Source organism: Gavia stellata, chromosome 2 (assembly GCF_030936135.1).
Source record: "Gavia stellata isolate bGavSte3 chromosome 2, bGavSte3.hap2, whole genome shotgun sequence".
Lineage (NCBI taxonomy): Eukaryota > Metazoa > Chordata > Aves > Gaviiformes > Gaviidae > Gavia > Gavia stellata.
In genome coordinates, this window is record NC_082595.1 from 106,741,730 (window position 1) to 106,768,314 (window position 26,585).

Consider the following 26,585-nt stretch of genomic DNA (forward strand, 5'->3'; position numbering starts at 1 on the left):
ATGGCTCTTGCTCTCCTCTTGGCAGCAATCCTGGGACTTCTTATTGTCAAGGCTGTTTTGTTTCAGCTGAGAAACTCGAGCTCCCCTCCTTGCATCAGGAGCTGGATCCCTTGGTTTGGAGCTGCGTTTCAGTTCGGGAAAGCTCCTCTGGAGTTTATAGAGCAAGCTAGAAGCAAGGTAATGGCTGCGGTGGCTTGCCTGCTTGTGGGTGCGTGCTCAGGGTGGCTGCCTGCAAGGGGAAAGGCAAGGAGAAACTTCTGCATTAAGTTTCCCCCTTTCCTGTCACGTTTTATAACGTCAGGACCATTTAGCTGGTGAAGGATCGGCTTTGTACCAGTAATGTTGCTAAGTTGTGGATCTGATCCAGGCATGATCTCTGTGCTGTGATCATCCTGTTTGGACCCAGCACCTCTGCTGTTTTGCTTTTGCAGTCTGGCTACGTGTTAGTCTTGGTTTCAGATAATGTGGAAAGCCCTGTGCCAGGCGCTGGGACCAGGAGACTAATTCTTTGCATGCCTAAAGTTAGGTGAGATTTCGGAGTACCAGCTGGTGTCCCTCAGCATTCGAGAGAGACACAGGCATGCTTGCCAGGCAACTTCTTCCATCCTAAAAAACTTACAAAGATGGATGTGAAGATTTACCCCCTGGACGTGCCTGCCTTTCTCTGTATCTGTCTGACAGGGAGAGCCTAAATGATTAATTTAGATTAGATGCTTAATTTCTAGGCAGCTAATACTAACTGACATAAAACCCAGTTTCCCATTTTCGTTCAGTGATGATATTGCCTGTTACTGCCATATAGTCAGCCTCAATTGTTCGATACCGAAGGATCGCACAGCCCACTACTTGCAAAAAATAGCTAAAAATGAAACCACTGTAACATCCTGAAATTTGAAAAAAAAAAAATTAGTAAAAACTGGATGCTTAAAATTTGCTTTCTCATTTTGAGCTTAGATTTCATATTTGTAAGTACTTCTTTGCAGCCATGGTTGTTATAAACTCATGGTGAAATGAAAGCAGAGGTTCAAGTACAATCAGCTGAAGTATGAGGTGTAAGAACATCAAGAGCTGTCAATCTTGTATTAAAGCACATTGGGTGCACCGCAGAGTAAGGTCATGTGTATGATCTGGATTTTCTTGGTGCCTTTGAGCTTAACAGGCTGGTTTTAACCTTACATTACTATGTCATAGAATCATAGAATCATAGAATCATAGAATTGTTTAGGTTGGAAAAGACCTTGAAGATCATCAAGTCCGTTCCTGTATCTTTCATCTATGCATCCCATGATCAGTTATTTATTCATTCATCTTAAGGCAGAAAAGTAGGACTGGAATAAAACTCATTCCAGTCCATTCTCCTACTATTTCAGAAACCCTGCCATATAATCCTGTAAATAAACTGATCAAGCCTCACTTAAAAAAAAAAATAATAATAATTTCTTTGACTCTTCTGATACGAGGCTGTTAGAGAACCTCCTTGTTCTATTGAAAACACATCCTGGTGGCAACCAGATTAAAGCAGCCTGCCAAACTCTCCTTTCCAGTGCAATCCCTTTTGGGGACAGATGCTTCACCAAGACTTAAGGTTGCTTTAGTTGCCTTTTTTCCCAGGAAGCTTTTAGCAAATTCTCTTAGATGAAATTTTAAAACAAACCTGACAGAAGAGTCCTTCTTGTGGGTTCATTCACAGGTTGAATGAGCAAAACTTTTACATACTAGAGAATGTGTTGAAGTACAAATGCAAACTTAGTGGCCCTGGGTCCACTAATTTTGATGTTCGTTTGCCTGGAGACCCTTTAGGCTGCTGGTGGTGCTATGGCAGCTGCTGACACACCAGAAATACCTGCAGGACTTTATAAACCCCAGGTTTTGTTGGGATGGAAACTAGAACAAGAAACATTTTCAATGGGAGAAAACTCAAAATAAGGCAAAGCAGAAAGAGAAGGCTTTCTTACATATCTCCCCTTTACTGTGTGTTTGTAGATTGGACTTTTCCTTTGACTTTTTTCTTAGTCCAGCGACTCAGCAGCCTTGTGACTTGTGACCTCTCCCTGCGGTCCCCCTGCACCAAGAGGGACCTTTCCATCCGTCACCCCCAGGCTGGCTGCCTGCAGCAGGTCATCGGGCAGTCTCCCTGTCCCTGGGGAGGGATACTCTCTTGTTCTGCCCTTCCTTTCCTTAAACACCCCAGGAACGTCTCCCTCCCTTCCCACCTCCCTCCCTGGCACGATGTGCTGGGGCCAGGAAAGATAAGCCTTTTCCTGCCGGCTCCCTTTGAAAGGAGTAGGCACTGTAGCGTAGTACAGCCAAAGAAAACAGGTGCTGCTGCCAAGAGGGTAATTAACAGGCATTACAAGGGTTGCAAAATACATCTGCAGTAATTCCAAGCTCCTTAATATTGCCAGAACAGGGTTAAGTGCCCTTCATATGAGCAAGCTGCCCTCGTAAAAGTTAGTGCAGAAACAGGCTCTAGGCAGCATGAAACCTCTTCAGCTCCGTAGAGTCATTCCCTTCAGGGGAGGCTTTGGCAATTGGAAAACTCCTTCCCTGGATTAATTCTTCAGTCTGTCAAAGTGACACCCATTTCTTTTTCATTCTTAGAGTTATCTTTCTTATTACTGTCCCTTTTGTGTATATCCCTCACTGCTTTTTCTCTCAAGCCCTGGAGTAACACATCAGACTTCTACTGCTTCCGTCCCGCACTTTGCTTGAAGTTTGCTGCTTCTGTTTTCCTCCTACAGAAGAAGATGTGGGCTGGACCCCTTGTATCATCAGTGGGTCTAAGAAAAGAAAGATCCCCTGCTCTAATAAAATATTTAATTTCTGGTCTAATAAAAGATACCACCTCTTCCTCCTAAAGCTGCCTGGCTAGTTAAAGCAGATTTGCGGGCAGTCTGCGGTGGGCTTGGTGGGTAACCGGAGCCACCATGCAACGTAAAATATAGGTAGAACTGCTTAATGAGGGGTTCAAAGGATGTGGTTCCCCACTTTGCCTGGCAAACACGATAAGAGTTAATAAGGAATTTCAAGTGCTTCTCACCAGTTTGCTAATTAAGCTAACAAGAAAAATTCCGTTAAACCCGTGAGATTGGTCTGCACTGTTGTATGGACCTGTAGATCCATACATCACTCTGTGTGTTGATTGTGTTTGAGACATGGTGCCATGTCTCAGGACTCGGCTAGATGCCTCTCGTCCTTATTCTCTGTGTGTGGTTGCGTGAGGGATGGCTTGCTGGGTTACATGGCAAGGGGCCTGCATCCTGCATGAGATTTGGTGGAGGGGAAACAGGCTGGAGAAGAGGACAAGGCTTCTGGTGGAGCGCTTCTGAAGACAGTGTCCACAGCTGAGTCGCTAATGGTCTGTGACCCTGGTCCCATGCACAGAAGACCAAAATGGTAAGGTCCCAGAGATAGAGAGGGGACATGGCATCGAGCTCGTGTGTGTGTGCATGCCAAGGGAGAGAAAACCAGCCCAGTGCACCTAGTTCCCAACATGAGTCTTGACAGGACTGCAGCTGTCTCAGCCGAGAGTGGTTGCTCCCTGCCTGGCAGTGCCCCTGGGAAAAACGGCTGTTTCCCTGATTTCCTTCCTTTGGGGTTTTGGAGAATGTCCTGCTGAAGCTTTTATTTCTCTGCAGTGTTACTTTCATGTAAGCTCAGATCTGCCTCTCATCATGGCACTGCTGTTTCATGCAGCGTTTCCCAGTTTTTGGGAAAGAAAGAGCTTTCATAAGTGAAAGCAGCTTCATAGGCCCTAAATCCTAACAGGATTTTTATTTTGCTTCTCTATCTCTATATGTCATCGGGTCTTCTCAAACACTGTTTCAGACAGAGCAGTAAACTGGGACGCGGTGATGGCAGGCAATGCCCACACTTCATTGGTACCCACCCACAACACGACAATGGTAAACGGAGACCTGCTTGACAGCTTGTTCCAGTAGCTGATTCCATGACATTAGACCATCAGCTTAATTATACTGGGACGGATGAAAAGTCTGTTTATTCAGGTGTCTGTCTCGAATAGCAGCTATTAGTAGATGCTCAGTAACAGGGTGTGAGGAGCACACCCAGATGAGGGTATGCAGGCTTCTGCTTTAGCTTCCCAGCTTCTGGCCGTCAACAGTTTAGGGACTTCCTAGGCTGGAATTTGCACCCAGATGACCTGACTATGATAGCCTAATCCCTTTGTTTACTCGGTGTGTAATTTTGGCTTCCACAGCATCCCACGGCAATGAATCCATAATTTAACCACAAACCATATGAAGAAAGCCAGCTCCTGATAGGTGCCCATTAGCTTTTACATTATGAGAAACTGGGAATAATTATTCTCTTTTCACCTCTCCTGGGATCTAAGTCCACTTAGTCTCCTTTTATTGAAACTTTCATTCATGCTTGCTGCCCATTCCTTTGCCTTTTCTAGTTCACTATATCCTGCTGAGATGGAATGGGCAGATACACACATTAAATTGAAGATGTGGGCACAGGATGGGTTTAGATGTTTGCTGTCCTTTGTGTGCTCCTTTCCTAGCAAGATGAGAGCTCTAAATTAATTATTAGCACTTGTATAATAGATCTTGGGGTCATTTCAGAACGTGATTCTTCTAGGCTGCCTTCTTCTGTGATGTTTCTAGGTCTCCTCGTAGTTTAGACTCCCAAATGACTCCAGGTTACGCGCAAACTTTTAATTACTTCTTCTAAGGAATGAGTTAGGAATCTGTTTAAGGCCACACAATCTTACGTCTTCCTAAAAGCTGTATTGGGCTCTTCTTCAGTACATCCTATTTATCCACTACTAATCCTGGTCTTTGATAACACTTGTAAAAATTTGCTGAGCACTGGAATGACTCTTTGAGGCTTCCCAGGTCCTCCTTCAGGAGCCCTTTAGAAAGGCACCACGTTTGCCTGTCCATCCTCCTGTCGCTGAGGGTGATTTAACAGGTCACGGTAGGTAGTTCTGCAACTTCATATTTTAGTCCCTCTAGAGTTTTTAATTGAAATATTTATCACTGTTTTACCTAGCACTTGTCTAAGTCTATTCTACTTAATACTTCCTTTGAAGCAAGGTCTCCGTGCATCACTCTCAGCGAAAGGCTCCAGGGTGGGACTTGTCTTAAACTGATGTAATCGCTAACTCAGATTGCTTCCCCGCTTGGTTTCTTTACACCTTGAGCATTTATCAGGCTCAGCAACACACTGGGAGACTTCCTGCATCTGGTATGTTTGGAGAAGTCTTTATTATTGCGGATGGGGATTGCCTTTAGTAGTTTGATCCTCAAGCCCTTTTTAGTATTTTAATTTTACATTTAATTTATCAGATATCATATTTATTTATAATTTCCTGTTTGGACACAGAATTCTGCTTTCTGAAAGAGGTGTCTTTGAATATCCACCATCACTGCGCTGTTCAACAAAGGTGACTTGTTCTGGAGGTCCTTTATGGAGCTTTTTTAATTTCCACTTTGTTTAATATTGGTTTAATTTTAATTATTCTAAATAGATTGCAGGAAATTGGATGAGATTCGGAACCAGATTGTTTCTGTAGGTGTTTACAGGTAAGCAAGACATCCAAGCTTTACTGATGGTCCGTGGACACGTAGTCAGTCCTATCAGTGGAGTCTAAGGGCAGTTCAGCTCAGCTTCATAAAGGTGTGCAGTAGCTGGTCAGATGAATCAGTTTTTAGGCTCCCCTGACTGCATAGACTCCATCTCTGTTGTCTATAATGGGAGCTTAGGCATCTTGCTCACATGTAATCATCTAAAAGAAAGCATTCCAATCTTTAATTGAGTGTGACCTTAATTGAATAATTAAGTGTTATTGCAGGTTGCTATTAGTTGAAATTTAATTGTATTTTAAAATCAGTTTAAGTACATTTTAATGTTAATTTAAAATTTAAAAAAATCTGATTTAAAACCAAACACAGTACAAATTCACTGATTTTTATCCAGCCTGATGATGAGGACGTGCTCTTATCTATAAAAAAGCAACCTTAGCAATTTAGCTATTATTAAAACAATATTTTATGTATTATCACCTAGAGAGTTTAAACAGTCATTCTTTCTTTAATAACTTACAGTTGAAGGACACAATCAAAATTCAGTTGATGTCAAGAGGAATCTTTTCCTTGGCTTCAAAGAGCTTTTGATGAAGCAGACTTTACAATACGGACACAAACAAAAGAAATGGTTAAAGTCTATGGCACAAACCATGTGAGCAAGGTGGATTCAAGGCTTTTCAGTACTCCAGGCAGATCAGCAGAAAACTTTTTCTCACCCTTGTCAGCAATGTAACCTGGAAAAGAAAATCAAGTTCCTCAATGTGTCTAGAGACTTTATGAAAGCCCTAAACCTTCCCATGTGTACAATGACTTTGCCAAAAGAAGGTGGCGTGCATATAAATGTAAATGCTGGGCTTTTGATTTCCAAAGCTTTTGCCTGTGAGCAGAAATTGCCTTGACTAAGAAAAAGATGCTAAAGATGCTTCATTTCCTAATTTGATTTTTTTATGTCTAAATCTGACAGCCAGTAGACATTGCACATTTGTTTGCTAGTTTAGAGTATTTACAAATATCAGTGATCTTTTTCATAATGTAGGAATTCAGAAGTGAATGCTTATTGCTGAAAGTTTTGAGAGGGCTCTAGGATATTAGATTAAGGGAAAACAAAAGAATGATTTATAGCATCAGAAGTCTTCCCTGAATATAAGTCTCAAAAAACTCCATCTATTCTGCTCAAAGTTTGTTAGCTATTTTGATATTAGTCTTTGAACGCCCGTACAAGAAAGAAATCATTGGTATTAGCAGAACCTTTAAGCTAGGAAATAAAAGGAAAAAAGAACATTAAAAAGATGGAGGAATAGGGAGTTTTTGTTAAAAACATGTAGATTGAAATAGGTAAGATTATGGAATTTTACAATGTGGGTGCTTTGCTATGGCAGCCAAGGGATGGAGTAGATAATCCATCTCTTGGGATCTTTAAATCCAGGTAGGTTGTATTGTTTGAACTGTAACGTAATTCAAATATAAAATATTATTCTCAGAGAGGAATCTCTTCTACTCTGCAAGAGGTCAGGCAGGCTCCCGTGATGTTCCCTTCTGGTCTGTAAGTCTACAAATTTTGGTCTGATTCATGTTCATCTTTGTGCACTTCTGAGCCAAGTTGTACAGAGAGCAGAAAGGACCAGGTCCTCCCTCCTGAGCCCTCAGCAACACTGATGTCCTGTTGGGGCTCCTGTCAAACGTGTTAACAATATAGTAATACGAAATCTTTGTTTGTTCCAGCATGGGCCTGTATTCACAATAGTCGCTCTGGGAAAACGGTTTACTTTTGTGACTGAGGAAGAAGGAACTGAAGCATTCTTTAAATCTAAAGACTTAAATTTTGAACAAGCAGTACAACAAGCTGTCGAGAACGCAGGTAAATGACACCTAACTCTTTTTTAATGGAAATCAAATCTAGTTACCCAGGAACATTAAAGACCAATCCAAAGTCCATTGGCTTTTTGATCATGCCTTAAATGCTTATCTTAACCTATGACCATGCTACGAAATGAAGGAGAAATGAAATTCCTTCATGTGGATCCAGCACTGTAAGCCTGCAAAATAATTTGGATTCAGTCGCAAGGGATCGAAGGTTTCTGAACCAGGGACTGTTATTACTTTTATCACCAGGCAACCCCAGTTTGAGATCAGGTCCTTTTCTGCAGATAGACACTCCACCTAGATCTACTAGGTTTGGAGCAATAGTATGTTGTCCTATCACTTACTTTGAAAATCAGCTTCTAGCAATAATTAGTTGTTACCCTGTAGTACAACAGTCATTAGAAAGGGATGAGGTATATATCCCACCCGCAGTGGCATGCTCTCATCAGCTCTACACTTCGGCCACAACAACCCCAGGCAACGCTACAGGCTTGGGGATGAGTGGCTGGAAAGTTCCCCTGCAGAAAAGGACCTGGGGGTGTTGATCGACACCCGGCTGAATATGAGCCAGCAGTGTGCCCAGGTGGCCAAGAAGGCCAACGGCATCCTGGCTTGCATCAGAAATGGTGTGGCCAGCAGGAGCAGGGAGGTGATCATGCCTCTGTACTCGGCTCTGGTGAGGCCGCACCTCGAATACTGTGTTCAATTTTGGGCCCCTCACTACAAGAAGGACATTGAGGTGCTGGAGCGTGTCCAGAGAAGGGCGACGAAGCTGGTGAGGGGTCTGGAACACAAGTCTTATGAGGAGCGGCTGAGCGAGCTGGGGTTGTTTAGCCTGGAGAAGAGGAGGCTGAGGGGAGACCTCATCGCTCTCTCCAACTACCTGAAAGGGGGTTGCAGAGAGGTGGGTGTTGGTCTCTTCTCCCAAGTGACTAGTGACAGGACTAGAGGAAATGGCCTCAAGTTGCGACAGGGGAGGTTCAGGCTAGACATTAGGAAAAAGTTCTTCACTGAGAGAGTGGTGAAACACTGGAATAGGCTGCCCAGGGAGGTGGTAGAGTCACCCTCCCTGGAGGTATTCAAGGAGCGTGTGGATGTGGCATTGTGGGATGTAGCTTGATGGACATGGTGCTGTGTGGTGTTGGGTGGGTTGTGGCTTGTTATTGTTGTTGTGTGGCGTGGGTTTTGTGGTTGTGGTTTTTTTTTTTTTTTTTTTTTTTTTTTTTTTTTTTTTTTTTTGTGGGTGTTTCCCCCCCCCCCCCCCCCCCCCCAGTTGGACTCGATGATCTTACAGGTCTTTTCCAACCGTACTGATTCTGTGATTCTGTGATTCTGTGATTCTCATGTGCTTATATCCACGTGGAATCGCACAGACAGGAATTCTTTGAGTAGTTTGGCAATTTTGGACTGTGAAATGAGAGAGAAGCAAGCTGGCAGAGAGACAAAATCACAGAATGACAGAATCCCCACGGCTGGAAGGCATCGCTGGAGATCGCCTGGTACAAGCTCCTGCTCAGAGCAATGTCAGCGACAGCAGGTTGCTCAGGGTTGTGTCCAGCTGGGTTGTAAGTATCTCCAAGGATGGAGACTCCACAACCTCTCTGGGCAACCTGTTCCAGTGTTTGACCACCCTCACAATAAAAAACTTTCTTATGTCTCAGTGGAACCTCCCATATTCCCATTTGTGCCCATTGCCTCCTGCCCTGAGAAGAACCTGGCCCCAACTTCCCTACTCCCACCACCAGATATTTATCCACACTGATAAGATCCCCCTGAGCCATCTCTTCTCCAGGCTGAACAGTCCCAGCTCTCTCAGCCTCTCCTGGTATGACTGAGAGGATGTACTATATAGCATGAAGACCCAAGCTGTTTTTTCTTGGATTAATTTATTTTTCATTTTGGTCAGTTTTGCAGAGTGCATGCACATCTCTGTACATCCACACTGAAGCTGGGAGATTGTTGAATCTGTGGATTGTTGATGCTGGCACTGAAGCTTCATGAGGCAGGAAGATGTTACACAGACTAGTAGAAGCAGAGGGCTCACTAAAATCTTTACAGGGTTAGAACGAAGCTATCTGGGAATTTCACTCTAGGAAAATGAGGGTTAAGGCATTTAAATTAGTCACAAGTTATGTGTAAAAATTTTCACTCTTTCAGTGAAAATCTACTTTGTCTCCTCTCCAAAACATGTTTCTGTTTCTTTTTGTATTTAGTTTCTGTCCCTGCAGAAGCATTTTATCAGAACCATAGTAACCTCTACAGCATGATGAAGGGAAAAATGGGTCCTTCTAATCTGCACATGTTCACGGGCACTTTGTGTGAGGAACTACATGAGCACATGGCACACCTGGGCACAGAGGGCACAGGCGACCTCAATGACCTAGTAAGGTAAGGGAGTTTTGCAGCACATCTCTAACGCATGGGTATCCTATATGGGAGCAGAGATATTACCGTAAAGCAGCTGGAGCTCAGGCTCTCAAGTCTTAGAAAAGCTGTGTCAGGATGCTCATCACCGCTTCACAGTTTCAGGTGGCTCACAGAGTGGACAGGGTTTCATCTAAAGGTGTTTCACCCAGCTAGGAGAAACATCTGAATTACCTATTTGGAAGAAAAAAGAAAACACAGCATCTTCCAACAAACCCTGTTTCCCAAATGAAGGGATAAAAGCTTCGCTTATTTACAAAGAACTTACGAACAGACAAAATACTTGATCTTCAGCAGGATGAAAACTTTCCCTGGATGTTTTGGACCAACCCTGGCCCAAAACTTAAATAAGACTTCTGTAACTGATCTTGCTGCCAGAACTTCATCCTTCATGTGAAAAAAATCCCTTAACTGACAGTTTCATGTGACAACAACAGAGCTTTTAACTCCTCCTCCTTCCTGATCACCTGGGATAACCCCTGCATCTTGCCTGTCCATCAGGACTACAGTTGCCTTTGTCTTGGACCTATTTCTAAGACCTCCCATCCCAGTTGTCTTTTGCTGATGTTTCCTACATAATATGTCTAAGATGATACAGCTTTTTACTGCAGCTAAAACACTGAGCACCTGTCACTTCAATTACTCTCGTTTGGATTAGCTGGGGGAAAATGTGGTGGGAAGAGGCTTTGAAACCTCCCAGCCCTCAGTCCCACTGGTCTCAACAATGGGGTGCAACCCCCCACATCCCATGGTGTTCCCCCAGTTGTCTTCTGAGATCAGTCACGTCTGCTCTAGCCATAGGCTAGATGATAAACTACGGAATCCATAAGAGACGTCCACAGTAAATCTGTGCTGTGCGTCATCTGTTCTTACGGTTTTGCCAAGCAAGGCGGGGTAAAAGGATTGGAATGCAATGTCCTGGGTAACTGTTATTTAGCTGCCTCTACGTCAAATCCATGGAGCCAGCAGGTGGCTCCGTCCTCCTTACGATGTTTTGAAAAGCAAAGAAGTGAAAGAGCTATTGCTTGAAATATATATTTAGCAGTAGCTGGAACCCAGCAAAGACCGCGTAAGGGTTTCTCGGAGCTACAGAGTACGGGTGAAGTAGTCTGGGAAAGGAGCTCAGAGTTTGCAGGATAATGGAGGAGCAAACAGGGGAGTGAGACAAAAAGAAAACAAAACAGCATTGTTCAGTCAAAGCCGCAGCCAGAGGAAGGATTTCTTGGGATGTCTGGTTGCAGAAGGGGTTGTGCAATGCCCAGGAGGTCCACATGAGTTACCCTGAAATAACCACGGGTGGTTAATGGGGAGAAGGGGACCTCAGCGCCCAGAGCCTTTCTGCCACTGCTCAAATGACCAAACACTAACTGATGAAGCTCAGCCACCTGCAGAGGACTAGCCTGATGTCCGTGTGTCTCCCAGGCTCTGCTTAAAATCTGCAATAAGGGTGTGAGTGAGGTATGAGCATTGTGCCAGCCCTTCCATACTGGCGGGACGCTTGAGTCCCGCACTTCTAGTGCTGGCGATTCAACATGCGCCCTGACCTAAAACTGCTGCAACAGCTTCCCTGTGGCCTGTAAATCATGGGTATCTTGTCCTTGCAGGCATGTTATGTATCCAGCGGTGGTGAACACTTTGTTTGGGAAAGGCATCTGCCCGACAAGTCAGAGTGAAATCAAGGAGTTTGAAGAACATTTTCAGAAGTACGATGAGGACTTCGAATATGCTTCTCAGATGCCCGAGTGCTTCCTGAGGTAACGGGGCAGAGATGATGCACGTGGTGTACCCATTACAGGTATTTTGCTTGCTGGGATATCAGCCGCAAGAGACATTTCCACTGGAGGATGGTGTGCTGTTTTTATCAACAGTGCACCCTCGGGTCAGGCAGGCTTTCAGCTAGGTGCTTCAAAGACGTTCTGACCTTGTCTCATGCATTTTCCTGGCATAAAGCAGAAAGAACCTTGCTTAGGTGGGGCAGGGTCCATCTTGGACCTGTCAGGGAGCAGCAGAACTGGTCAAAGGGCAAAGGCCTGAGCCTAAACGTGAGTCCCAAGCTGAGGGGGTCCCCAACGAGGAATCTCTCTGCTCTTTGCCACACCTTAGCTGTTTTCCCAGCAGACTGATCCCAGGTTACATGGCTGCACTGTCACAGAGCTGACCTTGGGTAGAGGCAACCAAACTCCAAGGAAGGGAGCCTGTCAGTGCTCTCAGGATCATGACAGCACCTTAAGCACCGCAAAATAGCCTTCAGAAAGAACTAAGGATGCTCTAAAAATGTGGTCTTTATTTTCCCAGGGGAGGTCATTCTTGAAAAGGTTGACCTAAGCAATTGTCCAAAGCCACAATGAAATCCTGTGGTAGAACAGATAGGAAAATCCAGGAGTCTTACAGTGACAGGTCCTGCCTGCAAGATGAGGGCTGGCAAGGTGAAGTCAACACTACTGTCAGTCAGATTGACACTTGACTATTCAGCAGCTGACTGCTGCCCAGGGGCTTTTGGAAAGAAAGCCAGGAGTCCTCCTCATGGAAAAGGAAACGTTGGTTTGTGCTGCCTCAGTTAAGTGCTTCTTGTTTGGTTGCTTTTCTTTACAGGAATTGGTCTAAATCCAAAAAATGGCTTCTAAAATTATTTGAGAAAGTAGTGTCAGATGCTGAAAGGACCAACCCTTCAGAGACCGCATCCAAGGTAAACAGCCAAGTCTATGAAAGAAGATGAATTCATTGTATATTCTGACTGAAGGAATGGAAGGCAGGAATTATTTCAATACTGGAAGAAATAAGCCAAGTATGTCAGCTTTGCTAGCTGTACCTTAATTGTCCAGTATTGGTGTCACCTACATTAGGTCAGACCCATAATTTTGAGTCCTACTCCTCAATTTAGTTTATTTCCTACAACTCTGAGAATTGACATCTTCCTCTGGGGAATTTTAAGCCAAGAGTTCAGAGCTATGACCCATCACCAGCCTCTGGTATCGCAGTTGCAGTGAGCAGTTGAAAGAGGTGAGAGAAAGACCTCTTCAGTTGTTTCTCTGAGGGCACCGCGCTGTGAAATCTCAAAACCTTATATGTACTATTTTTAAACCCTGGTGTAGAGTGAGAAGATCTTCCAGCAGCCAGACTAGTAGAAAATAGCAGATTACTGGATTGGAAGCCAAGTACCCTAAATATTGATTGTGTCAAAGCTGTGATAAGTTGTCCCCCTGGTTATTCTCCTCAGCTATGGCAGGAATTCTGTCTATACAGCTGACAAACGCGAGGGCAGACTGGCCTGGGAATTTTGATCTGCCAAATGATTATAGAACAGCTCATTAAACAAACCAGGTTTTATTTAGACTCTGAAAGCTTTACATACCACAATTTCTTTCATAAAGTAAACCAGAATAATAGAAAGAAAGAGAGGGCTGGAGAGGGGATGGTGGGAGGTAAGAAGCTGCAGGAGGTAGGAGGCACGAACTTGGTGTCTTAGACTGGTCAGGAATTTGGAAAAAAGAGCAGTCATTTTTTATTCCAGGTCAGCCTTTTCCCCTCTGAAAAGTAGACAGGAAGCTTTGTCTTGAATGCATGGTTGCCCTGTATTTAAGGAAATACTATAAACAAAAGCTGATCCTAGAACATTACACAGTTGCTATAGTTTCAAAGAATATCAAGCCACTGAAGTCACTGGTTAGGTCACTAACAAAGCACCCGGGAGTTTGCTGATATATCAGACCGTCTCTTCATAACAGCACCTTTTTGGCAGGAACAGAGAGAACATTTTCGTCATTTCCATCCATTCAACTTGTTCAGTCCCATTTTCAGGTTCTTTAAAGCAAAGAAGTAGAGCAGGAATTAAAAAAGACTAGAGATTTCTTTTTTCTTTCCTCCACATACAAGCAACAATGGGGAGCAAGGGAACCAGATTCCCTAAAAACTTTAAGAAAATGGAGGGCAGTGCAAGTATTCAGTAGGGATTCACATGATGCATTGACTTCTTCTGGCCCTCTGCCTATGAGTGAGTCTCTCTCTTAAGAGCTGTCATCTCTTCTTTGTGACTGCAAAAAAACCATAACTAACATTAGTTCTCTTTGATAAACTAGTCTTATGTTATATCCTTGAATTCTGGTAAGCCCTACCCTAAACTAGATTTTAATATATTTTTGGAAATACACATTATTATCTTTTATTTATTACAGACACTACTGCAACATCTCCTGGATAACTTGCAAGGAAAACATCTAGCTCCCAATTATGGTCTCCTAATGCTCTGGGCTTCCCAAGCAAATGCTGTCCCTGTAAGTACATCAGCTAGAGAAACACCTTCTCTTTATCCTGTTCAAAAGCCTGTATTTGGGAAGCAAACAAAGCCTTTGAACCAGAGGTCACACACACAGCATGTATTCCAAAGAAGGGATTATCACGCCCACATGCATCACTACAAATATACCAGCCTGCAATGTCACAGAAGCAATGACAAGAAAAGCTCTTCTTGTATTTTTCCTAAAGTATTACGTCCCCTACCATAAGATTTCGGGAACATATGTCTCATAGCTATTAAGATTACAGTCTTAAGCTGTGAAGAGCATTTAACTCTATTTTGAAGCACTGTGGTTGTGTTATAGTAGAGAGTCTATTTTAAATTGCCTGGTGTTATCAACTGTAAAGAATATCAAAAGCATAATATAGAGTAACTTCATCTGTGTGTAAATCCTTGAGTGAAATTGGCTCTTTCGCTTTGGGGGACCTGCTGTACAAATGCCAGTGTTGCTTCGGGGGAAGAAAAGCAATAGTTTGATTCTACTGCCACTTAAGTTTTGTCTATGTTAGAAATGGATTTGAAAGATTAATGATACAGATATATGTATGCTAACAAGCCCAATACATCTAACACAGCTTAGGCTGACCAAAGACATTTATAGGAATTTCTCAGATGAAAAATCCATAGCAGCGAAAACGTCCTTTATTTACCATGACTACTAAGCTCTTCCCAGCACAGTTACGTTCGTTACAGATGTGATTTAGAAAAAAAATTATAGTAGTTATTTTTATATGTACTCCTAATGGATATATCTATGTTTTTTGTAGATTGGATATTACTACAATTTACCCTAAAGGAATTTCATCCATTTCAGTGAGGTTTCTGTGGAATCACGTGTTGGTATAAGTGAGAAGCATAGCCTGCTGTCTGTTATCAGGATAACTGACATTCCTTCCACAACACTATCATTACTTACTTCTGTAATATTCAGCTGTAAATAGACATACAGATATTTCATTGTTTCTCAGAATAGTCACAACAACCACTGTTCTGGTGACTGCAATGATGAAAAAAGGCCTTTCACCTTCCAAGGGGATTTTTTACAAGCATGTTAAACCCTTTTATCCGAAACAATTCAGTTATCCCTCCTCAGCCCACGGAGCAAAGCCACGGTGTCCAAGTGCTGTACAAGAAAACTAAGCTACCAGATTTGTTTTGCAGAAGGAGGGCTGCATCCACGTGGGGCTACTTGGGAAATAACAGTAAGAGTTCTCATCCCTCACCAGCACAGATGGCCTGCCACCAGATCTGCGCGCAGACCGCATCTCCCGCTAGCTCAGCAAGAGGAGAGAGGCTCCTGGCAGTGCTGCGAGTCCTTCTGGTTTCATCCTACTTAAGAGGATTTTCTCCTTTCCTAAATTTCTTGATTTTCAACTTCATTGCATAATCAGTTACCAAATTATTTCTAAAGGGGATATAGTACTGTTTGTTTTGCTATTAATTAAAATTTTTCCTGCCCATTTTAGTGTGACTCACTGTGACAATGCCCTGCAAATTATTTCACCTCATTTCTGCTAATATTAGTAGGAATTCACTATTTAATTTTTCTTCCATTCATGCAGCTAAATCTAATCACACACGACAATTTAGTAATTCATTTTAACACCTAGTTACTTGAAATTAAAGAAAGGATTCTGTATTTCAAAGCCAAAGCTATGTAATGTTCACTGCAGATAAGTACACAGCAGATGACTAGACCTAATCTCCCAGGATCTGAGCCCTTAGATGTGGATTTAGCCTGGAAGCACAGCTCCCTGTGCATCCCAGCTACAACAGGCACATCCAAAAAAGTGCAAATGTTTTCACCTGCCTCTGTGATTTGCTACAAAGATACTGTAATTCTGTTCCTTATTCCTGAGTTAAAGTACTTTCATCTCTGTTTAGATTGCATTCTGGACCCTTGTTTTCATACTCTCTTATCCTTCCATTTACAAGAAAATCATAGAAGACCTGGCTTCTGTTTTTGGCAAAGCAGGTAATAAATCTGATCATGTCCTTCTGGAACCTAGAAATTATTTATTCTGTGTTGGCCCAGCACATGGCTAATGGTCAATGGCTGGGAATAATGAATGTTGCTGCTGATAACATAGGGTCCAGCTTTGAGTTCTTTACTCAGCATATACTGAAGACATATTTTTAGGAAAAACACCTTTAATGTTAGCAAAAGAAGGTAGAAAAAGAACCGTATGTATTTGTATCTTCATTCCACACCTATCATTTAGACCTAGATTTGTATTAATCAGTGTCGTGCTTTTTTCATGCATCTATGATAGGGTCAGATGAGGTCTTTCAGTTCAGCTGCTTTTCATGGTATGATGTTCACCAGAGTTACAGCTATTCTGTGGAAAATCAGGCCAGAAACTGTTCTCTTTTCTCTCATCTGAGGCCAATTTGTCCAGCATGATTCACCCCCACATGACTAATCTTTTTCCTCAAAAACCAGTCACCTACTGGGAGCAGTCATTCACATGGGCAGTCCCCTGAACAGTGCTTAGACTGTCATGGAAGACTCTTAGTTGACATAGGTCAAAACCACATCAGGGAACACGTCAATAATTAACCAATAAGGATAATCACGAAGCAGTGCTTAAGCCTTTCTCCTGGCCCTGTTTTATTTGCTAGTGTTAATATACCCCAAGAGCTCAGCCTTGACTACTTGTCTTGGTGCCTGCAGTCCCTGAGATTCCCATGCAGCATCCTACCAAAGTACTGAAAAAGTCCAGGGACTCTTTAACTTCCAAGATGACCTTTGCTTGGCCTCTTCTGGCGAATGCCGTATCTACAGCTACCTTGGAGGTATTAAAATATCTTCAATGGCTTTTCTTAAATTGTGCTTATGTTGGTCCATTTATTTACTTTGAAATATAAAGAAAATTTCTGCGTGTAAACAAGGTCTTGAAGTCTTGAGGTATTCTATTAGAAGGTCTAAAGCAAGAAAGTCAGCATGTATCAAAACAAGTATGAAATCTAATTTTTACGAGGAGTCCTCTTTCTCATCCCACAACAGGTAAAGATAAAATAGAAGTCTCTGAAGAGGACCTTAAGAAGCTCCCTTTTATTAAATGGTGCACTTTGGAAGCCATACGGCTGAGGTCTCCAGGTGCAATCACCAAGAAAGTAGTAAATCCAATAAGAATTCAGGTGAGTTTCTTTTTTTTTCTCCCCCCCCCCCAAAAGGATGCTGTGTGATTTGTCTGGAAAGTGGCCTCCCAATAGATCTAGATAAAATTAAAATAGTAGAGATATTCCACAGTCTCACATATAACTTCTGTTTAGTTTAACAGATTTATTCATCATCATTATTGTAACTGTCATTAATTTAAGAGTGGGTTTGCTTCTTTTGCTCCTAGTCTTACCTTCAGTTTTGAATTGAATTTAAATTAAATTGAATTGAGCTGGAGATACTGCGCTGATGGTATATGAAATAGTAATCACACACAACAAATAAAGTAAAAGGCATCATGATTTAGTAACTGATAAAACTCCTTCTTTGCTGTTTGTTCTCTTCAGTGCCATTTAGAGGGGAAGTGCCAGTGTTCAGGAGTCTAACAAATAAATGTTTGGGAGAAAAATGCTTTCTCTTAAGGAATCAGCACTCATGTCCATTTAAGAAATTTAACTAAAGTCCCATAAAGGTCTATTGTCATATAAGACTTTCTATGAATTTCTTTGTGTTTTGAAGGAAGTGCTTAACAAAAGATTTAGAAAACAATACCAGTTCACATGGTACATCAAGAAATGGGAAAGACAGAAATAATGTTTCTATTATTTCTATACTTGAAAAACCAAATGAGAACAAAAATAGTCTTTCCACATTCTCCACTGTTTAGCTCTTTCTTATAGAAAAAAGGGCAACAGCAAGAAGAAGCTTCAAATATATAATATGCCCACCATAGCTTTACCACCTTCACTTGTCGTCTGTTAGGACCTTCTGCTGATGGAAGAGACGTACTAAGGAGGGACTGTTTTCTGGGTTGAACCCATGGTTTTCTCTTTTCTTAGAGTTTTTTCTCCTTTTCAGAATTTCACCATCCCTGCAGGTGACATGCTGATGTTGTCGCCGTATTGGTTGCACAGGAATCCAAAATATTTTCCTGACCCAGAAATGTTCAAACCTGTAAGTTGTCACTCTTAGCATGGGTATTTTGCTGTCTTTTCTCCTCTTCACTTATTTCATGTGGACTAATTAGCTTAAAGTTGATTATTCCCCATCATCTGGAGGATGGCCTTGTACACAGAGAAGGTGTACACAAAAAAAAGGAGCCTGAAGGAATAAGCAAGGTGTTAAAGTTCAGTTATACATTCCAAATAATACGGTATTACTTTATATCACTTTGATTTTGTTTCAAAGCCCACCATGGAAAGATCCCACTGATTTCACTGTTGAACCCAACTCCAAGTACTCTCCTCTCCCTGGCATCTGTCCCTATAGCTCATCTCCATGTATTTACCCAGGCTCATTGCTCTTACCAGTCAGATGATTTCTGGTAGGTATTAGCTCTGCTAATTCAGTAGCTCATCTAGAGTTTCTTGATTATTATTCCACTCCAGGTGGCTGTGTGGGCAGGCTTGTAACTGCTCTTTTTAGCACCATCTGCTATAGAATGCTTTGTCTTTTTTATAGAAATACATCAAGGAGTAATTTAAACAGAACTTCCCTTCTAGCAACTCTTCACCAATTTGAAATCCCTCATAATAATTCCTGCCTGTTTGAAACCCTAAGCAGAAACCTTGATGCAGCAGGTTATTTCTTTAATAACTTTATTCCTAAAAAGCAAGCTAGCTTGTTTTTTAGAAACTCACCCTTTTTCCATGAGGAATAGGTGAGTAGCCCTTGGGATGGTAACGCATTGCTTCATCACCGCTGAGATTTTTTTTCTTGCTTTTATTGGATTTTCATGCTAACAGGTTTCCTCTTCAGAAAGCTCTAAACAGCCCAAGCTGAAAAAAATCCAAAATAAACAAATACAAGATTACATCTTCTCTAAGACAGCTTCTTCAGAGCCACCATAAACTTGACAGGGTGTTACTTGAAGGCCTTGGTAGAGTTGCACTGAGTTTCTGGAGGCTGGTATAGTTTGTCACCCAGCATTCAAGAGATTTACTTCTGTCGGTGTCACCCACCCAAACTTTAGCCAATATTGCTTTGCTCCTCATGTTGTTCCTTTTCTCTTAAAGCAACTCAGGATGGAGCAAGGAGCAAGGAGCCCTCTGGGTACAGACAGGCTGTTTTTGTTGAGAAGAGTTTGTTTTCTCACACATTGGCTTGCACCTGAGAATGGGGCTGCGCAATCCTTGCCTTTCTCTTGTGTGACAGCTCATACACCTGGCATTTATCTGTGCACAGCGTCTCAGAAATGGTTTCTGTGCAAGATGTGCATGAGCCATTTTTGTGCCAGGATACAATTTTGTGGCTGAGGGAAGGTACTGGTTGAACATTCGCTTTGAATGTGCGTATATTTAAAAGGAGAAGGTCGCATTTTTACAGGCATTTCAACAGCTCAAGACGCAGGATTTAGAAAAATGAGGAGGTACAGGAAGAATGCTTTAGAGGTGATTTTGAAAACCTCTCCAGCACTTTGAGACACCTAAGTATGTTTCAAATGGGACCCTCATTTTTTTCCCTGAGTCGGTGCTGACTTTTGAATCCAGACTCTAACACTAACAGGTTGAACGCAAAAAAATGGCATTAGTGCAACTGTGTGTTGAGGATTAGCTGTCCAAGGTCATTTTTAGCCTGGAGAAATAAAGTTAAGCTTTATTTATATAAGGCTGATTTTGAAAAAAAGTTTCTTCCCACAGGATCGTTGGAAAGAAGCAAATTTAGAGAAGAATGCTTTCTTGGACAGCTTTGTGGCTTTCGGAGGAGGGAAGCATCAGTGTCCAGGAAGGTCAGTGAAACAGCTGGGGTTTATTTTTTCCCAAACCCTGCAGAGAACAACTCTCTTGAACTGGGCTCCTCTTACACTTGGAGATAAAGTGTTTTCATTGCTTTGCTCTTTGTCAGTCCCCTAATGTTCAGTATTATCTGGACCTTGTTTAAACTGATTTGAAAGTGGTTTAATTCCTGGAAAAGACAGGTTAAGTCATGATGTAAAAGCAGAATCTGAAACTAGTGTGTCAAGGGATATCCCCCAGGGAGGAAAATCAGCCTAGCTCTGCTGCTGCTGAGGCATCTTTTCATCAAGGGAGAGTTGTTCCACTTACAAACGTGCCAGTTTACCGACACAGGCATTTAGGTTGCCATAAACCAGTTCTAAACTAACCTAAAGAATATTTCTCTGGTCTGAGACTCTTTTTCCGTCCTCTGTGATGCCATTGACATCTTTGCTAATCTTCAAATGTCTTAACTGGCTCCTCTCTGTTTAAATCTTGTCTTTGCATTAAGGCCCATGCAATTGTACAATGGCTTGAATTGCAGATCCTGTCTCTCTTCACTCCTCCAGCAATGCCAGCCTTGATGCTTCCTGCATTCCTTCTGCTGTTTTCTCTGCTGTCCCTCTTCCTGGAAAAAGTCCCAGGGAGACAGCTGCTCCTCGTTTCTGTGTTCAAACATCTCTATGCTCAATTCTCTGCCTTCAAAACCTGGTCTCCTCTAAGAAGCAAGTAACCAAGAATCCTTAAAACTAGTCAATTTAACTCAAGCATCCCATGTGCAACGAGGAATCCAGAGGGTGTTGCAGAGGATCTGGATTCTTGAATCTGCACCCTATAGCAGTCTGGACACGAGTGTCAGATAAACTTTGTGAAGGCATTAAAGATGTACGCAAAATGAATAAAACGGCATTCACCATTTAGGCTTGCCAGAGGAAAGTGCTCACTCACTGCTGTACCTCCGTGGCTTGTACCATATTCCTGAGCTAAATATGAGCACAGCCTCATTGCCAGCAAGGGGGACAGCAGAATTCGCAAGAGGCATCCGCAGATACAGGACAAGCTGCAAAACAATGTTTCTGAAAGCTGCTTGTTTATATATACTGTCCTATTTCTTTGTTCAGGCTGTTCTCTGGACTCTGATAATATCTTTAAAATAAGTTTGTGGTTAGAAAGAAAATGATAACGTTTCTACATGGACAATGGATGGAGAATCTTTTTCCTGCTGACAGACAGAAAGTCCTTTCAAACCCTTTGGCAGTCCACATGGTAACACACACCTTCACATTTTTCAGCAATAACTCTAAAAAAGAATAAAAAGAATAATGTGATGTACTTGGAAGAAAGGAAATGAAATCAAGGGATGTATCTAGATCCCAGGTTGCAGATTTCCTGGGTATGACTGAATGAAACAATGATATTTCAAGTTTAAGATGCATTTTCATTTAAGTCAGTACTGGCATTTATAAATTAAATGTATGAAACATTTCATTTCTCCATTACAAAAGTTCATCATGAAATTAAAAGCTAATTTAATCAAACTGAAAGCTAGGAAGTAACTTACTTGTGAAATATTCTAGGAAACTGACATGGGAAGAGCTCCTACAAAGCCATGTCTAAGCCACTTTCTTTTTTACCTAAAAGAAAAATCTGATGGCAGTGAAGCTACTTTTGTCTATTGCTTGTGCGACTGTACTTACCTTGCATGGCTCAGTCTGTTGCCTCCTATCTTATGCTGACATTGTAAACCCTTCAGCACAACGGCCATGATTTCATCCTCAGATTCCATTTGCTGCAGGACCTCAATCCACGGCTGGGCTCCTGGCTTCCAGCACAACACCAATACGTAGCAGTGCATTGGGGACAAGATTTCAGAAAGCACATCTTTGTGAAACCCCCTTGTCACTAAATAAAACAGGAAGGCATCAGTGATTCAGAGTTCTAGGGAAAGCTCTAGCACTCAGTCATGAATACGAAAGATAGGTGGGAACTAACGGGCATTTAGCTGCAAGAAAGCGCATGGTTTCTGCTCAGTACAATGCGCGGTGGGAGAGAGGGATGCACTGGGACTCTGCAGCCCTGCCTTTCACTCCTGGGCTATCCCTCTGGCCACCCTGGGACATGTGTGTTGCTTATCATCCTTGTGTCTCAGCATCTTTGTCTGCAGAGCAGAATAACAACAGCAGCCTGTCTGAAAAAGCACTTTGAGATTTTACGGTGGGAAGTGCTGCAGTCAGGTATCGTTTACATCCATTGCCGCTCGGACAGAATGCAGATGAACGCTGCCACGGGTACAGAGGGGTCAGAGCTGGTCAGCTCGCATCCGGCTGTGCTTGTGTTTGAAGGACAGACCTTTGCAAATGCAGCGCTCCCACTTTCAGGGCCCATGCAAAACCAGTGAGGATGGCTCAGAGGCAGGACCTCAAGCACCAGGGGTCCAGGGCCACATGGTGCAAACAGTGCAGTGACTCTAAGGAGCCCACCTTTCTACGGTGCCACCAGCATGGAGTTTGGGCTAGCAAGTTCTGCCTGCCCTGAGTTAATTTCCATTGAAATATCTCTGCACTGCATTCCCTCGAGCTCAAGGTCACCAAAAGCTCCCTATCTCAAGGTAATTCCAATGTGAAATCACAGAGACAATTTGGGTCTGAAGCTACGCCAAAACAAACAAGCATACTCCCACTCCGGAGCACTGGGCGGCTCAGTGCACAGATCTGGATGGCTCTGCAGGAGTTAGCTCGGGTCTCGTGGGGCTTATTAGCTTCCTCTTCACACCTGTCAGGCCAAATCCAGGCTGACACCATGTGCAGTCATGTGGCCTTCTCCCCAGTGAATTGCCCAATAGCTGTTTTATCCAAGTTTTCCAGCATGTCTCAGATAATGGAAAATAAACTGTGTAGAAGAGTAAGGTAGTATTACTATTGTAACTAGGTATTTAAGACTTCTGTCTAAATTCTGCAAGTGAGTAATCCCATGACCTGGCATAAGTACATGCTAATGCCTGAATGCAGAAAGCTCTTGTACACATCAACATTATGAAATAATAGCCTAGAGGAGTTCACCTGAAGTTACCTGAAATCTTCTCCAGACTGACTAAGAAAGACCTTTCTGAGAGTGTCATCGAAAAAAAATCATACCCTTGGGTCTCATACTGCATTCTAATGCTGACGCATTAAATAATAACTCCCGCTGTCACAGCTACTCTGATGTCATCAGGCTCCCAGCTGTATTATATAACTTTATATAGCACAATTAGTCATATAGCCTTTTCTATATTTGACTGTCTTCTCACTCCTATGAAGCTATTTCAAGTCAGCAAGCGTTAGGAGAACATAAATGTTTACACAGTGGAAAAACTCATAATGATAAGGGGCTGTTTTAAAATAGGGTGTCAGAGGGATACTGTCGGTCTAACATTTCACCGGAAAGAAGGGGCAGCCGCTACATTCATGTTCTTCACTGAGTTATGAAGCTGAAACAAAACTACAGCATATTTTCCTACTGAAGATAAATTTTCAGGCAGAACTAAAGCGTGGAATGTAACATGTGTCAAAGACACCCTGTTTGTTATCTGATGATAACACACGGGTGATGGTTAGGCTGGACGGCCAACGTTTTCCTCCCTTTTCTTGCAGGTGGTTTGCTATCATGGAAATCCAGTTGTTCGTTGTGCTACTCCTATACAAATATGAATTTGTGCTTTTGGATGCAGTACCAAAGGAGGTAAAAGGTCCATGCATTTATATGGCGTTCCATGTCTTTATATCCTTCATTCACCACGCTCGGCTGAACAACCATGCTCAACTGTGGTTATGTATAATGAAACAAAAGTCTGAGAGGAGTGCTAATAAAACATGTAATGAATAACTCAATCTTCATTTTAACTCAGAAAGCCCAGAGTAACTCCAGCAATGTTAGTGGGGCTGCGCTGTGTATACAAGAAAGCGCCTACAAGAGTATTTTGTCTCATCATTGCCTAAACATTACAAGAGATTTTTGTAAGAGATAATTGCTTTATGCCACTCACGAAAACAATGAATATGGAACTGGATTATTAATACTTTAAAGATATGAAATCAGAGGCACCACTCGCAGTGTTCTTCCACTACATTTTCAGTGGCGGAAGAGAAATGATTAGGGTAAGACTGAAGGAGCAACTGTGACACAGAGACATTAAGGGTGAGTGGTGTGGTCTCCACTCTCAGCAGTAATTTCCTTCTCCATTTGCACTCTGTCCTTTCCACTTTCCAAACATCATTGTTCCTCACAAACATGGACTGCTGTGAAATCAGCATGTCTGCCTGTCACAAGCTAAACATGACACACATGCCCTGTCACTAAACTGCCAAGGAGAGAGGGAGGAGTTTATAGTGGCATGGGCTTTGTATGATTGCCCTTAAGGCTGGAAGTTGGAAGCTGGGGGAACTTAATTCCTCTGCTCTTCTTGAAGAACGTGAGATGCTGATCTCAAGTAGTGGTTAAAAGTCCACCCACAACAGGGAGGAAGGTTGCCTCTTCCTGACTGACGGTGTATTGCCACGCCAGCTCTCGCTGGATTTGGTTGTAACTTGGGTCTGCACCCACAGGCAATTATGCTGGTGAAGATATTCAAAACCATCAGAGTTTCTTAAGAGCTCATGTGTCATCCTCTGTCAGAGTGAGTGGAATAAAAAGTAATCATGAAGGCCCTACTCAATGGCTTCAGCAGAGCCAAGTATTTGGGGTTGGTTCTCTAAGACCAAAGCTCCAAGAATATGTTTCTATCTTAATATTAAAGCACGATGATAATTCCGTTAACTGAACTAACTTAAATGTTTCTGCTGATTTTCTTTTTTTTGCAGAGCCCTTTACATTTGGTGGGGACACAGCAACCCATGGCACCATGCCGGGTCCAGTATAAATGCCGGGAATGAAAGCTGCCCAGCACTAACTTCCCCTCCTTTGCCAGACACCCCTGGATTGATGGACCTCTGGGCTACCTCCCTGGCCTACATCTTCAGATAGGTTCTCTGCCTTAACAGTTCTTAATTTCAGCTTTAAATGCTGTACATACTCTGTGTCATGGTATGCTGTAGTCGTATCTGTGCTCCTCACCTGATTGCCTACCTCCTAGTATTTAAAAATCAAGCTCTCCTCCTGCATTGATAATTTGTGGGCCAAATTATTCACAGATACTGCAAATAACTGATCTACTAAACTCACCAACCAGACATTCAGGACAAAAAGCTGCTATGTTTGGAAATCCTGCATGGAAGTTGTGCCAGAACCAGCAGCAAAGCAGGTCCCTTGGGCCCAGTCACTGCTTCCTGCAGGCCTCTTCGAACCAAGGCCAAAGTGGTGCCTCGTGCTAAGAAATCAGATCGGTAACTCCACACGGCTTCCAGCTGCTGGTGTGCACAAAGTACAGGACAGTGCTGAGCAGAGACCTCCGGATCAGATCCACTGCCACGATAAACTAGCATGACTTAGGTATCACTGCCTGTGTAGGTAGGTGAAGATCTGCCCTGCTCTGCCTACAATCGGTGCCAACTTTTTGCAAATACAATGCATTTGTAATGGAAAAATTGCAAGCATGGAAAACACGGGGGTCTTGTTCCACTGGAGTACCTAAAATTTCTACTGAACTTTATTTGCTCCACAGGATTCAGAATCAGTCTTTGCATGAACATGCAATGAAAGTTTGATTGTAATGTTTGGCTTCTAATGAAAAGCGATTGCAAGAAAAGCTATTGCTATTCGTTAGACTGGTTGTCTAATATCTCGAACACTTTTGCTTTCCCTTTAACATGACTGACTTACAGAACAAATTGCACAAATCTAAAAATATTTAATCCTATAAAGAATACCTAGTAAAAGTTGGTCAAAGAAGCTGTCAGATAAGTTCAGATACCAACACTTTAACTGCTGTCAGATTTCATACACGATAATAGCTGGCATGTATTTTTAGTCTTTTAAGTAAAGATTATTCATCATTTTTGAAGTATTTGCAAAAAACCACAAATGGACTTTCAACAACAGTAAGAACTACGGGAATAACATCCACAGGAAAATAACATGTTGTATAATTCATTAAATGGTTGGCTTACCTCAGTTACAGATACAACAATTTAACAAACTTTAATGATTTATATGACTGGAAAATGATTCGTCCAACTTCTAATTTAGCTCATAGTGGTTAACTCTGCAAGAGTTGCACTCTTAACCGCTGTTTCAGAATCTCTTCCATAACTGAAAACTATTCCCTTGGTTTTCATGTGTGGTCATTACCCAAAATGTGTATTTTAATTTTAAAATTTGGAAATGTCCACAATATCTGTTCAGGTATCTTGTAGTTTTGCAAAGATATTTTTTTCCCCTGTATGCATTTCTTTTTATTTTTCTGTTTAATAGATTTTGGGTTTGGGGTTGTTTGGGTTTTTTCTTTTTTGTGTGTGTGGGTTTGCTTTGGTTGTTTTTTTTTCCCAAGAGAGGTAACTCAAAAAACCAAAATTCTGTAATGGTAAGCTTGACTTTAAACTAAAAAGGTCCCTAAAAAGGTATAACCTGAAGGTCAGCATCAATTTGGTTAGAATGAA

At 42.3% G+C, this 26,585-nt stretch overlaps 1 protein-coding gene across 1 annotated transcript; it reads left to right on the top strand.

Annotated features, from left to right (window-relative positions):
- LOC104250738 (24-hydroxycholesterol 7-alpha-hydroxylase) lies at nucleotides 1–26,585 on the top strand. Its single transcript, XM_009809210.2, has 12 exons — nucleotides 1–177; nucleotides 7,278–7,413; nucleotides 9,632–9,806; nucleotides 11,447–11,596; nucleotides 12,435–12,528; nucleotides 14,015–14,113; nucleotides 16,021–16,111; nucleotides 17,144–17,277; nucleotides 18,158–18,253; nucleotides 19,939–20,027; nucleotides 23,646–23,733; nucleotides 24,852–26,585. Exons 1-12 carry the CDS (start codon nucleotides 1–3, stop codon nucleotides 24,921–24,923), a joined length of 1,401 nt encoding a protein of 466 aa, XP_009807512.2. The 3' UTR covers nucleotides 24,924–26,585.

What these genes read in the sequence shown, in the direction of transcription:
- LOC104250738 (XM_009809210.2), top strand. Translation starts at nt 1, where the DNA reads ATGGCTCTTGCTCTCCTCTTGGCAGCAATCCTGGGACTTCTTATTGTC. An exon ending in GACCTCAATGACCTAGTAAG is followed by an intron (nt 9,807 to 11,446) that starts GTAAGGGAGTTT and finishes TTGTCCTTGCAG; the next exon opens with GCATGTTATGTATCCAGCGG. An exon ending in TGGATGCAGTACCAAAGGAG is followed by an intron (nt 23,734 to 24,851) that starts GTAAAAGGTCCA and finishes TTTTTTTTGCAG; the next exon opens with AGCCCTTTACATTTGGTGGG.